Source organism: Sphaeramia orbicularis, chromosome 24 (genome assembly GCF_902148855.1).
Source record: "Sphaeramia orbicularis chromosome 24, fSphaOr1.1, whole genome shotgun sequence".
Taxonomy (NCBI): Eukaryota; Metazoa; Chordata; class Actinopteri; order Kurtiformes; family Apogonidae; genus Sphaeramia; species Sphaeramia orbicularis.
This window is the reverse complement of record NC_043979.1, coordinates 37,468,627-37,482,746: the sequence shown is the minus strand read 5'-3', so window position 1 is coordinate 37,482,746 and position 14,120 is coordinate 37,468,627. Positions and strand designations below refer to the sequence as shown.

Below are 14,120 nucleotides of genomic sequence, written 5' to 3'. Positions count from 1 at the left end.
CAGGTTTCAAAAAGTTACTAAAGAGCTTTTGAAGATCATTATGATTGCAAATCATAATATAGATCTAATCATCATAGATCTAATTCACATTCATGAAGGCAAAAACAAAAAAAAGATATGAAGGAGTTTTATGCTCAATTGTGATTTTTTGTCAAAGTCAGATTTTTTTTGGTGTGCTTGTTCACATTATAATTCAATTCACATTATAATCTTCATTTTATAATCTTACATTTACTACACATGGGATCCAAGTCTGTGGATCAAATTAAATAATGACACATGTTTGAGGTCTATATGTGGCCTCTATGTAAGACTTTCCCCTCGGCTATGCTGGGGGTGCTGAAGCCGGTTGGGTGTGGAATGTGTGTGTTCAGTGATCCACCTAAACCCTGGCCCAAGTCAAAACCAACACTGGCCTTTCTCACAGATCACAGGCTTGTATGTGTGTGTGTGTGTCACTGCTATGGACCAGGGGTTACAGAAAAGGGGGGAAACACCCCTTACGCTTCTCTTGCTCTTTTTCTTTCAGACACACACACACACACACACACAGAGAGCGTGTGCAAACACTGACATGGCAGGCGTAAACAGAACAAGTCAAGCAGTGTACACACACCCTGCAGGCCCTGACCTGTCAGCCTGACCTCCTGCCACTTACACAGCCTGAGTCGCCTACCCGTCCCCCCGTCCCCCCCCACACACACACACACATAGAAAAACACTGCTACACATTTCTAAGTTACAGGCTTTGGTTACTTGACATTATTTAAAGGTCTTTGTCTGTGCTTTCAGTGATTTACTTTTGGAGTCATAGGGCAGATGTCAAATATGCGATGTCAACTTGAGGCTGAAGAGGAACTTCACAGCACAATATATCAACACATGACACAGACGGTGTACTTTCAATGATGGAGACATTAAAAGATGAGACACAGTAAGTTAGAATCTTCTATTCAGTTCAGTCAAATCAGTGAAGTACAAATGCACACTTCCTGCCCCCTATAATTCATGATCCCATTACGGAATTACCTGAAGTGGTGTAAGATGCCATTGACAGCCAGGCCGTCGGCCCAGCTGGTGGTAAAGTTCAGCACATTGACTTGTGGGTATGAGCGGGTGCACTGGCGAACCCAGCTCAGTAAAATCTTCTCGCTGTTAGTCTGATGCAGGTTGGACATGATGTCCTTCATGATGTCTTTCACCTACGTGCACGTGTACATGAGGAAACACATAAACATATATATAAATAATAATGAATGAGCAGGATGAAAAACAAGGACATTTGGAGATTTAGTTTCAGTTTGTCTCCAGGAATTCAATCGCTGTGATTTTACAGCATTACTGCTTTATTGTGGTTGTTAATGAGTTTAAACACTACGGAAAGTGATCATTATTCCGCCTTCTAATTACCAGAGGCCCATGCCAGAGGAACATCAACAGAAGGCCGTATTATTTTTCTAACAGACTGCATTAGAAATATCCACAAATTTCAGTGTCCACCAAACTGGTCAATCTGGCATTCACCACATCTAAATGTTCTCTTATCACATTAACAGAAGTACTTTGTTCATGCCCAATGGGACTGCAACAGATGTTTCAAATGTTAACCAAAGTTAAAGGATTCGCTATAGGGAAAAACATATCTACACAAAACTAAAAACACAGATAAACAAGTGTGACATAAACAAAAACTAATGCAAATGTTCCATCACCTGTATTTTTGTCCCCAGTGAATGATGAGTTCACAGAGCAAACATAAATGTGCATACGTGTGGAAAGAAAGGAAACAGCGTGTGCATTATGTGTTTGAGGACATGTGTGCTCACCTGCCAGTGAAGGATTATACTCCAGATGAGGCCTAAGGTTAGCTTATGGTTCCCATCAACTATATCTGTTCCTCCTATGTTTACCAGATCCACCTGAAAAACAGAGCAAACACTGTGAGTGATGAAAACATGGGGCTGAGGTGTTGAACTGGCTTGTTTTGAACGTAACTCAATTGGAAATCCATCCTAGTTGTACCAAATATAAAGTCTTCTCTATGAAAATGCCCTCTGTTTATTGTAATTATAATAAAATTAAGCTACTACTGATTGCCAGTCTTAAAGTAATCATCCTGGTTATAATTTTACTTATTGAGTGAATAAAAATGCCCAACATCTTAACAAATATCTACAGCAGGGGTGTCAAACTCATTTTAGTTTAGGGGCCACATACAACCCAATCTGATCTCAAACAGGTCAGATCAGTAAAATAATAGTGTAGTAACATAGAAATAATGTCAACATCAAGTGTTTCTCTTTGTTTTTAGTGAAAAAACAGTAGAATTAGATTGTGAAACTGCTTACATTTACAAACTATCCTTTCACACACAAATTTAAGAAAAGTAAGGTAATTTTAACAGTATTTTGCCTCAGTTTATCATTTACACATGTGCATTACGACTTACAGATCACCGTGGATCTACAAACACACAAAACATTTTGTAACAGGCATCTGGAACTGAAAACTATATATATATTAGTATAATATTTAATATATATTCTTCTCTGTAATTTTTGCATTTCACAAACACATCCCATGGGCCGATCTGGACCCTTTGGCAGGCCAGTTTTGACCCACAGGCCGTATGTTTGACACCCTTGGTCTACAGCACAGGTGTCAAACATAAGGCCTGGGGGCCAACTCCGGCCCACCAAAGGGTCCAATCTGGCCTGTAGGATGAATATGTGAAATGCAAAAATTACACTGAAGATATTAACAATCAATGCTGTAAAAAAATCATTTTAATTCAGGTTCCACATACAGAACATTTACATCTCAATTGGGTCAGACCAGTAAAATATTATCATAATAACCTATACATAATGAAAACTGCAGATTTCATCTTTGTTTCAGTGTCAAAAAAAAGTACAATTACATGAAAATGTTTATATCAACAAACTATCCTCTTACAAAAATTGTGAATAACCTGAACAAATATGAACAACCCAAAATGTCTTAAGAGAAGTAAATGCAATTTTACCAATATTCTGCCTGTTACTAAATGTTTTGTGTATTTGAAATTGTAATGTAAGTTGTAATGCACATGTGTAAATGATAAACTGATGAACTGAAGTAGAATATTGTTAAAATTGCACTTGTTTTTCAAAAGACATTTAAAGTTGTTCATGTTATTCAGATTTTTAAGGAAAACGTTGTAGATGTAAACATTATCATAATGTAATTTTCCTTTTTTCACTATTATTTTACTGATCTGGTCCACTTGAGATCATATTGGGCTGAATATGGCCCCTGAACTAAAATGAGTTTGACACCCCTGGTCTACAGTATATAATATAGCATTTTGCAACCTGACTATATTCAAAACAGTGCAATGTATCATACTGACAATGTTCTAGCAAACTCTGATGTGCAACTGTGGGCTTCAAGCGTCAGACACACACGAGGTGAGGCCACATGTGAACTGATTACATATAAATATTTTCTAGAGGATCAAGTCACAGAGTGGAACATGAGGTCAAGTGTCTGGTCAAACCTTTCCTTCTTCCACTGTGGTGACCTCTGACCCATCGCTAGTTCCAATTAGCCTCATCCTCTCACTCACTTATGTCTCTGTTACCTTCAGTGTCTGTTTCTCACACCCAACATAGACACTAGTACAGAAGCATACAAGCATCTGTAGTGCAGACACTGGTTTTGATATGCAGTGTTTTCATATCCATCTCTTGTAATCTGGGACTTTTGAGTATTTACAGAAAGCAACATCATTACAGGGTGGGGAAGCAAAATTTACAACGAACATTTAGTTGTTTTTTCTCAGCAGGCACTACGTCAATTGTTTTGAAACCAAACATATATTGATGTCATAATCATACCTAACACTATTATCCATACCTTTTCAGAAACTTTTGCCCATATGAGTAATCAGGAAAGCAAACGTCAAAGAGTGTGTGATTTGCTGAATGCACTCGTCACACCGAAGGAGATTTAAAAAATACTTGGAGTGTCCATAGACTGTTTATAATGGAAAGAAGAGAATGACTATGAGCAAAACTATTACGAGAAAGTCTGGAAGATACTATTAAAGAAGAATGGGAGAAGTTGTCACCCCAATATTTGAGGAACACTTGTGCAAGTTTCAGGAAGCGTGTGAAGGCAGTTATTGAGAAAGAAGGAGGACACATAGAATAAAAACATTTTCTATTATGTACATTTTCTTGTGGCAAATAAATTCTCATGACTTTCAATAAACTAATTGGTCATACTCTGTCTTTCAATCCCTGCCTCAAAATATTGTAAATTTTGCTTCCCCACCCTGTACATCATCCATGAACCACACATCTGCTCATTAAACACTCGAGATATATACAAGAAGAACACAAAGGGTTTGATGTAAGACGAATGGGTTGCGTCTGCTAACTGCAGAGGAGTTCACGCAGCATTGACACCTGCAATATGTAGAATTTTTAGTGCCGATTCACAAATGTTTTTGTGCTTGTGATATGGTCGCAAAAACACAACAATCAAATTATACATCTGGGTGTGACTCAACCTTGCTTTACATTGGAGTTTCTAGTGTTTCGGGTGTTTTTCCACATTTCAGCAGTCCATAATGATAACCACAAAAGCCTCAGAATGTGTATTTTTAATGAGCAGAGATCCACAAATGCAGAGCTCTTCACAATGACATTTATATTCATGCTGTTCACATCTATGACACATTCCAATGAAATATCTATTATTGCTATCAATTGCAGCTGCACAGTATATTGTTTCAGCATCGTCAGCACAATGTATGTGTGCACAATAGTCACATCACAGGTCCTGCGGTGTAGGAGGCAAATGAACTCAAAGTGTTCTCATCTAACTTCAAGGACACCTGACACACACTGCACACAGTGATCCAATCACAATTGCTCTTTATCAGTTTTTCGAAGCAGACCACGCCCCTGCACATAGAGTGAGTCGCTGGTAACAACATTGAAAAATGAGCAACAAACAAGAGAAACTCAACGAAAAACGAAGACTTGGTGCCAAAAAGAAAAGCAACGTCAGAAAATTCTGGAATTATTTCAGCTACAAGAAGGATGATATTCACATTTGGTCACAGCCTCTTTGACCTGCTGCCCTCCGGCAGAAGGTACAAGGTTTTGAGGCAATGAACAAATAGACTCAGAAACACTTTTTACCTCTAGTCCACCAGGGTCTTGAACAGTAATGCGTATAATATATGAATGATGTGTAGGTGAGAGAGAGTTTATAGTTTTCCACTTCACTGTATTTTATTGTTTTTACACTGTGTGCTTTTATATTTATTGTTTTTATATTTATTGCTATTTTAATTGTTGCACTTTGGTAAGGGCATCCTGAACCAATTTCATTGTAACTTGGAGTACAATGAATATAACGCCTATTCTATTCTATTCTATTCTATTCTATATTCAAACACGTGTTCTGCGTCGACAGTGCCTTGCACCTGGTGCCACAATGAGAGGTAACACAACTAATTTGTTTAACCATTTATGTCGGCACCACACAGCTGTTATATCCTCCTGTGTATTTTTTCATATTGCAATATATATCGCAGGGTTTTTAAAAAATCACAATATCAGTTTTTCCCAATATCGTGCAGCCCTACTATCAATGTAATTCAGGCCTTTCGGGTATTAGGCTTACTGTCTCAGACTTGCCTGAGATGGTAATCAAGTCTATGTGTCACTGAATACATCTGGGATTTCACAGAAACATTCGTACAGATGCTCTAGTATTTGGCATCTCCGAACTCCAAAAGAGACTGGGCACATTTACTTTACACGCATGCTGCAGCGGTAGGATCTGATGGTCATTAGTGTTGTGTGTTCTACAGATGTTCAATGCTTTTTTCATGCCCACAAAAGCCTTCTGATCTTTTTTTTTTTTTTTTCTGGGTAAAGCTCTCCAAATGGGAAGGTCCATTTGTGTTTTAGATATCCAATAGTGTAAACAACATGCCCTTTATATAAAGCCTTAGACTCATGGTAATCAATACAAAAAGTCCTGATTAGTATAATTACGATGGACGACATTGTGATGATCACGTTGTATGTTTTACAAAGTACCTCTTTCTGCACCGTGGCACTTAATTAACAATATCACAAAGCACAAAATGCAACTGTAGCTTTTGGTAATTATATAATCGCACAGTCCAACATAGCAAATGTGACTGAATTGTGCTGCTTTTGTTCAGAGAAAAACAACAAGAAAAGACATGAGACTGAAGCACATTCTGATTATAAATGTGTTTTTTGCACTTCACCTTTAAACTCAACGGTGGTTTTATGACACTGCATTTACCTATTGTCAAAAACCTCTTCTCAAATCCTCACTGTTAATTACCCTGACCCTCACTGTCAGTTGACACACTGCGGCTCTTGCAATAAAACATCAGTAGCAGCTATTTCCCATGAGCTGACCCTTCCCCTTTGGTCCCACTGCTGAGGTCAAGGCATTAAGACCAACTATTGTGCACAGAGAAGAGGAGGGACAAAGAATGAAGGAGCAACGGAGGAGGACAGATGAAGGAAAATACAGAGCACAACGGCAACCAAATAACACATTCAGACAGAAAGCAATGGGAGGACATGTACAGGGGTTGGACAAAATAATGGAAACACCTTCACCTCAAGATGATAATACCCCAATCCATACAGCTAGAATTGTTAAAGAATGGCATGAGGAACATTCTAATGAAGTTGAGCATCTCGTATGGCCGGTACAGTCCCCAGACCTCAACATTATTGAGCATTTATGGTCAGTTTTAGAGATTCAAGTAAGACGTCGATTTCCACCGCCGTCGTCTCTAAAAGAGTTGGAGGGTATTCTAACTGAAGAATGGCTTAAAATTCCTTTGGAAACAATTCACAAGTTGTATGAATCAATACCTCGGAGAATTGAGGCTGTAATTGCTGCAAAAGGCGGACCTACACCATATTAAATTATATTTTGTTGATTTTTTAAGGTGTTTCCATTATTTTGTCCAACCCCTGTAGTTCTGCCTTGTTACAGGAAGTATTATCAGTGTAACCTGTGCCAGAAATATACAATCATATGAAGGCTTTTACGTCACAACAATATAAAAGTAGTTGTTTTTGTTCAAGTTCATTGTAGTTCCCTTTCTGCGGACAATGGTTAGATGATCAACATGTGGCTAAAATGCGCACGCACTGAATCTAATGGTGCGTGGTTATGGATGTGCATCTGATACGACAAAAACACAGCAAGAAAAAGCAAAGTACTCACGTTATTTTGATGCAGGACTTGAAGCACTTTGTTGACATTGTTGAGAGCGTGCACTCTGGTGGAGCCTCGCTCTTTGGTCTGAGGAACAGGAAACAAAACATAGTGTAAAACAGCTGACAATGTTCACTCTCCAACCATAAGGATACAGCAAGTAGATAATGACGTATATTTCAGTATTTATTTTTAGTTTGAGCAGTTCATTAAATCTTTCATAATGCTTCCCTTATGTGGTGGAGCTGGTTTTTAACAAAAGGGAAATGGACTCTATGGCAGGTTCATTTATTCAACGTTGAATACACTGTAACTTACTCACATATCGTACAAAGGAGTAAAATGTATTCTTGGGAGTCATAGCGACACCAAGAATAGGTTTACTATCACTCAACAGAATGTTTCTCACCTTACATTCATCACAACCATTAACCTATCAGCAGAAACCACAGGCCAATGTATGGAAAGAATGGCAGGGTGAGTGGTTGCCAACAGTGAATCTCTTTAAAGTCCTCACATACCTCGACCTCTTATTAGCGCCTAATTATAGATTAGTATTCTGGTATCAAATGGACAGTTTTCACATGTGCACACTTGCATGTATGGCAGAGAAACAGCTGCAGGTGCTAGAAAGCGGATACTTTTCTGAAAGGGTGACAGTGTACATGTGGCACATACTATACATTATCACGCTGTCAGTATGATTTTGATAAATATATTTCATGGTTACAGCTGAGACTTAATGCACCTGCTAATCTTTTAAGGGAGCTGGTTATTAAAAGTATGCAAACATAAGAAATAGACACCAATACCTGTGATGTGACAATTTGAAAAACTAATTAAAGGAGTGATATTTTGCTTTTTTTAAATGGAATTATACATTTTAAAACATTTCCCTGTGGTCTACATAAACTGTAAATGCTATGCTTGGGTCTGAATTCTTCTTTAATTCAACTCCACAGGTCCATCTTCAACCCTATTTCTGAGTAATGACACCAGAAAGGTCGTTTTGAGGCCCTTTAAATGTAAATGAGCCACTTCACATCCCGCCCCCTCCAGGTTGTTGACTGTGCTGCTCTGTCCTGTTCAACCAACAACTGAACATTTTAGGTAATCAGCTCTAAGTTTGGACATATTTTCAGTTTTTACTACAACCGCTGCTGCTGACAAACAATTATGGTGTACTCGGAGAAATGTTCGTAGGAAGTCTTGACCTTATATGTGCACATGTCATGACGTAACTAGTTATAGACGTAACAAATTAAGCAGGAATTAAAACAGGTTGTAAAAATCCAGTCAATTTTTGCCAAAATGAATATAAAGATAGCTTTGCAGCACCTGGAGGGTTCAAATTCAAACTGTATGAACTATTAGGGTCCAAATACACAAATAAATGTAACAAAGACTAATAAAAGTGGGTTTAGCAAAATATTACCCCTTTAAGTGAGAATGTAATTTGGCTTGCAATGGCTTTTGTAAAATATATGACATTTGCATACATTGCTATGCATTTTAGCAGCCAAGACGTTAGAACAGTTACTTATTAATAATGCGAGCCTGGCAAGTACTAGAAAACACTTGTCTGGGGAAGGGATAAAGATGCAAATAAACAGGAATAATATATAAAAAAGACAGCTGAAGATGAATAAAAATTCTACGAGTTACTAACGAAGATCATATGCAGTTAATCATAGGTAAAACATTTACAGGTATCATTAAAACTGCCCTTAACTTATCAAGCTTCAGTGTCGATAGATTTAATAATAATCCAATGGATAATCAGTGTTTACCTATGTTGGCCAACCCAACCTCAAGTTCCCATTTGGAAAGACTGTTACTCAATTAAGACACTGTGAGTGAAAGTGAAAAAGGCAAATAAAGCTTAAATACTGACCAGGACGGTGCCAGTGAGGCCCTCCAGCAGGTCCAGCAGCTTCCTCCCATCCCTCAGATCGGAGAACATGTCTTTGATGGTCGTCTTTCCCGTCTGATTGGGGGGAAAATGGGTGGTTTTGTCAAGAATTTTAAGGCATGATGTTTGCAATCAAAAAATGTATGACAGATAATGGAGATGTAGTTTCTTTTACAATGTAGTGTATCAGAGACAAACAACAATTGGTGTTACATCCCATTTCTAAGTATGTTAATCTTCATTGTCATCATTGAAACTCATTCACTTAACAATGCAATGCAATGCAATGTTTTAACATATACAGATGCAGCTATGACATGAGATGAATTTTAGTGTTATTTAACCCATAAAGACGCAAATATCCAACATCGACCAAAATCATCTACTGATCTAAACTGTTAAATACCTTTTGATCCACTAATCCTATCAATCCATGTAAATAATTGGTGTAAAATACAGTTTGTCATCCTTTCATGGTCATCAGATATGACCCATTTGGATGTTATGAGGCTCTATAGTGAACATGGAAACTCCGTCATCTTCTACAACATTGATTCACCAGTAAAACCTATGGAGTTGGATTAATGACAGTGGATGGGCACTTGTTTTTATGTTCAGTTAATGATATGTTTTGCTGAAAAAGTCACTTTTTCTTCAGTTTTCTCTGTTTTTGATACAATAATCCCCAACTTTAACCTGAGCTTTTATGAACATCTACATGATCAGTGAATTAAATATAGGAAAATACAAAATTTACACTTAAAAAATGCAAAATAAGGAGGTGAATATTATAATAATTGGGGATAAATCACTTAAGAAAGGTTAAATATAAAGAAAAAATATTTGGGAACTGACACAAAAGGAGATTAAGAGAGGTAGAGGTTTAAAAGCAACAAAATAAAACTATGAAGTCATCATGATTTAAAGAACATATAATAATAATATGATAGATAGATAGATAGATAGATAGATAGATAGATAGATAGATAGATAGATAGATAGATAGATAGATAGATAGATAGATAGATAGATAGATAGATAGATAGATAGATAGATAGATAGATAGATAGATAGATAGATAGACAGACAGACAGACAGACAGACAGACAGACAGACAGACAGACAGACAGACAGACAGATAGTGTGATGCAGTGTACCTTTGTGAACTGTGCATTTAACCATTTGGTGAACGTCTTCTTTTGTACTGCATCATGTTCATCTATTGGAAAAAAAAAAAAAGAAGAGGGATTAAAAGATGAACACGTTCATGACAGGAACTGAGCATAAGCGTTACACAGTCATAGTTCATTGTTGTTTGTTTATTTCAGGTTTCAACTCGCGCTCTCACACTAACAGACTAGAGAATGGTAATTACAGTTTGCGGCAGCCTAAAAGCATCGTGATTACTGCGGCTGGAACGTCGTAAAATCACAGATATCATCCAAATATGAACAAAAATATAAGTGAGAGGTCATTTAGATGGGGTGTATGGCTGTCAAACGAAGTGCCGCATCAGAGTCTTAAAGGTAACTTGAGACACTGTCGAGAGCTTTTTCGCCAGTTTATAATGTTCTCCTGGTCCTTGAGTCCAAATGTACAAATATTTCACATTCTCTGCCCACTTGAATCCCTCCCTGTTCCTCCTTTATTCTCTCCAACATGCTCTCTAATAAGGCCTCATTGTGTGTCAGGCAGAGGGTCAGCAGCTTTGATGTGCCAGGGCGATGCCTGGCTCCTGTAATGGATCAGAGTAGCAACAAAAAGCCTTGGACTCCACTTGGAAAAATACTTCGCCCACAATTTAGAAAAATATTGAGGAGAGCCATTCGTTTTGAATTCTCAAAACTAGAAAAAGTAATAGTACTTTCCTAAATAAAGCATAACTATGAGTTTGATCTGGTTTCACAAAGTTTTTCATATGACTTTGACTCATGCACATTAATGCCGCGTTTCCACTATGTGGTATCGACTCGACTTGACTCGGCATTTTTGCATGTCAATTACGTAAACAGACCTGGAATCTGGTACCTGGTACAAGTTTTTTTTGGTATCTGTTCCGCCGAGGTTCCAAAACAGGGGAAGAGATACTAAAACGTGACGTGTAAACACTGCAGACCACTGACTGATCAGAGAGTTGTCTCTGCGTCATTGCGTCTTCAATGTGCGACCCGTCATCTTAAAAAAACAGATTCGGAAGTTTATAATAAATATTCCGGTAGGTTAGTCCATATGATGGCAGCCCGCAAAACTACACCTTAGTCGGTCGAGGAGGTTCATGAATTTCTGTCCTTGGTGGCCGACAAAAAAATTCAACGTGAGCTTGACAGGACACCACACGAGTGAGTTTATCAGCAACTCTCTGAGGAGACATCACGGAAGTTACGCACCACTATGACGTCCAGGTACCCTAAAGTCAGTAGTATCCTGCAATGGAAACTGTCTCCAGGAATAGTATCTGGTACCCAAGTTGAGCCAAGTTGAGCCGAGCCCGTTCCACGTAGTGGAAACGTGGCAGACAAGTCATTACCATTTGTATACACTACATACCATAATACTACTTTTCCAACATTGGTTTCAGCTCAACTTGCCTCAACTCAGCACAGGTTTTGACTCTGTTTTGGCATGAAAACATTGTATTTTCACTGTGGGTCCAATACTTTCTGAACGGAACAGGTTGTCATAGCAACACAACATAGACACTTGTGGCATTATCATCAGTGTGACTGCAGCTATAAAACCCTAGATTGAGATTTTCAGAGGCGAGAATATAGTTAAAACTTCACATATGTAGTCAATTTATCAATATATGGCCAACTACAAAATTCACTCTGATTTTTCCAACATTTCCCACAAACTGAGTTCAGTGTCCCATGTGTCATGATCGGTTTATTCTCTGTTATTTACATTATTAGGACTCTAAACAGATGTAACTTTATCATTAAGCAAGCAAAAGTAATGTGTTATGTTGTATAAATGAGAGGTGGGAGAGGGATTTATTCATTTATTTTCTTTTAAAACTCTTGTTCATTCGTCAATCGTCAACATCCGTTTTTATTGTTCACCTGACTCCAGCTAGTTGCAGAAAAAGGTCTTTTCATTGCAGTTTTGCAAGATATACCAATTTCACTACGCCTGAAAAACCACCTCTTGCCAGCGCAAAAACTTTTCATCGAAAAACAAGAGTTTTGGCAAAATTGTCGTTTTTCCAAAAGGCAATTTTTTGTGCGCAAGTTATATTCATGCAATTAGAGGGTCAATGGAAAAGCAACTAGAGAGGTCAAGAAGCATTTTGGTTTTTATAATACTACAGTGATTCAGAGAGATTTTATAGGCATTTTGATGCTGTAAATAGTGAATATAAGTGATTTTTATCAATTTATGACCTAACAGTCATTTTATTGCATGTGTTTACTTTTTAGCAAGTGCTGCTCGGGTGTTTTATGGCAAGATGAGGGAGACTAACACACTAAGGGCGAAATCTTGAATTTTAGAGTATTTCAATGAGTGCCTTTTAAAGAGTCAAGATGCTTCAAACACAAACTTAACATAAGCTCACAACTGTTTTCACATTATGCAGTTTTAAAGGTGGTTCATGGTTATTTTCCTAAAAACGGAAGATGATTTAATAATCATGAGTGCGACGTGACTTTGAGGCAGTAACAAGACAAGTAAACAACCAAAAATTATCAATAAATTCTTTATTAAACTCCAGATTAGTGAATAAAATAAAGATTGAGTTCATAACACGTTGTTGAGCATCATTATGATCCTCCGCAGTAAAATACTAACGTTATTTGCAGAATCATAAAACCTACACCCTAAATACTGTACATCAATGAGTCACTAAAGTGCAGTAATATTGTGCAGGTTTAGTTGTTGCCCCTGAGGCCTCATAAATTACCACCTCATTAAGATGTCAGTCTGCGTCAGAACTGTTCACCTGAGGGAATGGGTCAAAAAAATGAATGCATTCACATCTGCTTCTAAGCACCACGACTTGGGTCTGGGGGCGGAGACGCGCTAAAGTATATGTGTGTATGCATGTTAAACTGCCACTGTCATTCAACTAACTGCTGTGTAAAGCACCATGAACTGAACAATAGGTCAAAGGTTATGATCACCGGCCTCAGCGGTCTTCTGCTGCATTGTTTGGGGGTGTGTGTTGGGTGTATGTTGTATGTGCATGTGCAGCCGCTGGCCGGGTGAGAAGGGGCATAAAAACAAGAATGTACTCTAAGCGGAGGCCAGAGGTGGGGGTGAGAGAGGTGAAGAGGTGAGAGGATGAGACAATAGATAAGAGAAAAAAATAGAGGGAAAAGACGTGTTTTTAAGGTCTAAATTCAATGCTTTGAGTTTGTGATGAAAAAAATTCTCATTATTTGACATCAAAACATGTTAAATATTTACAGCTCTGGTTTTCCATTAGTCCACCTTTACCTTATTTTGCACAAGAATTTACATCAACAGCAAATAATGGTAAAATAAACAAGTAAATTTACTCAAGCATTGTAATTAAGTCGATATTAGAGATATTTTTACTTCACTTGAGTCTTTACTTTTGTTGCTACTCTCCATTTCTACTCAACTACACCAAATATTTGTTATCTCATCAGTAGATAAGAGAAAAAAAATAGAGGAAAAGATGTGTGTTTAAGGTCTAAATTCTATGGTATGAGTTTGTGACGAAAAAAATTCTCATTATTTGACATCAAAACATGTTAAATATCTACAACTCTGGTTTGCCATTAGTCCACCTTTACCTCATTTTGCACAAGAATTTATATCAACAGTACAACAATACATTTATTCAAGCATTGTAATTAAGTAAATATTACAGATATTTTTACTTTACTGGAGTCTTCTCTTCTGTTGCTACTCTATTTCTACACAACCACACCAAATTAAGACATACTATTACTACTTTTTGCAGCGATAC

The 14,120-nt window shown here is 37.6% G+C and overlaps 1 protein-coding gene across 6 annotated transcripts in view; it reads right to left on the bottom strand.

Moving 5' to 3' along the window:
- utrn (utrophin) overlaps positions 1-14,120 on the bottom strand; it is a 397,580-nt gene that overhangs the window by 352,252 nt on the left and 31,208 nt on the right. For all 6 annotated transcript variants that reach the window (XM_030127978.1, XM_030127982.1, XM_030127981.1 and 3 more), the window contains 5 exons: positions 10,342-10,403; positions 9,167-9,259; positions 7,282-7,359; positions 1,827-1,919; positions 1,030-1,202 (listed from right to left, as the gene is read on the bottom strand). In XM_030127978.1, the coding sequence (XP_029983838.1) occupies positions 1,030-1,202; positions 1,827-1,919; positions 7,282-7,359; positions 9,167-9,259; positions 10,342-10,403 (499 nt within the window). The remainder of the gene's footprint in view (positions 1-1,029; positions 1,203-1,826; positions 1,920-7,281; positions 7,360-9,166; positions 9,260-10,341; positions 10,404-14,120) is intronic.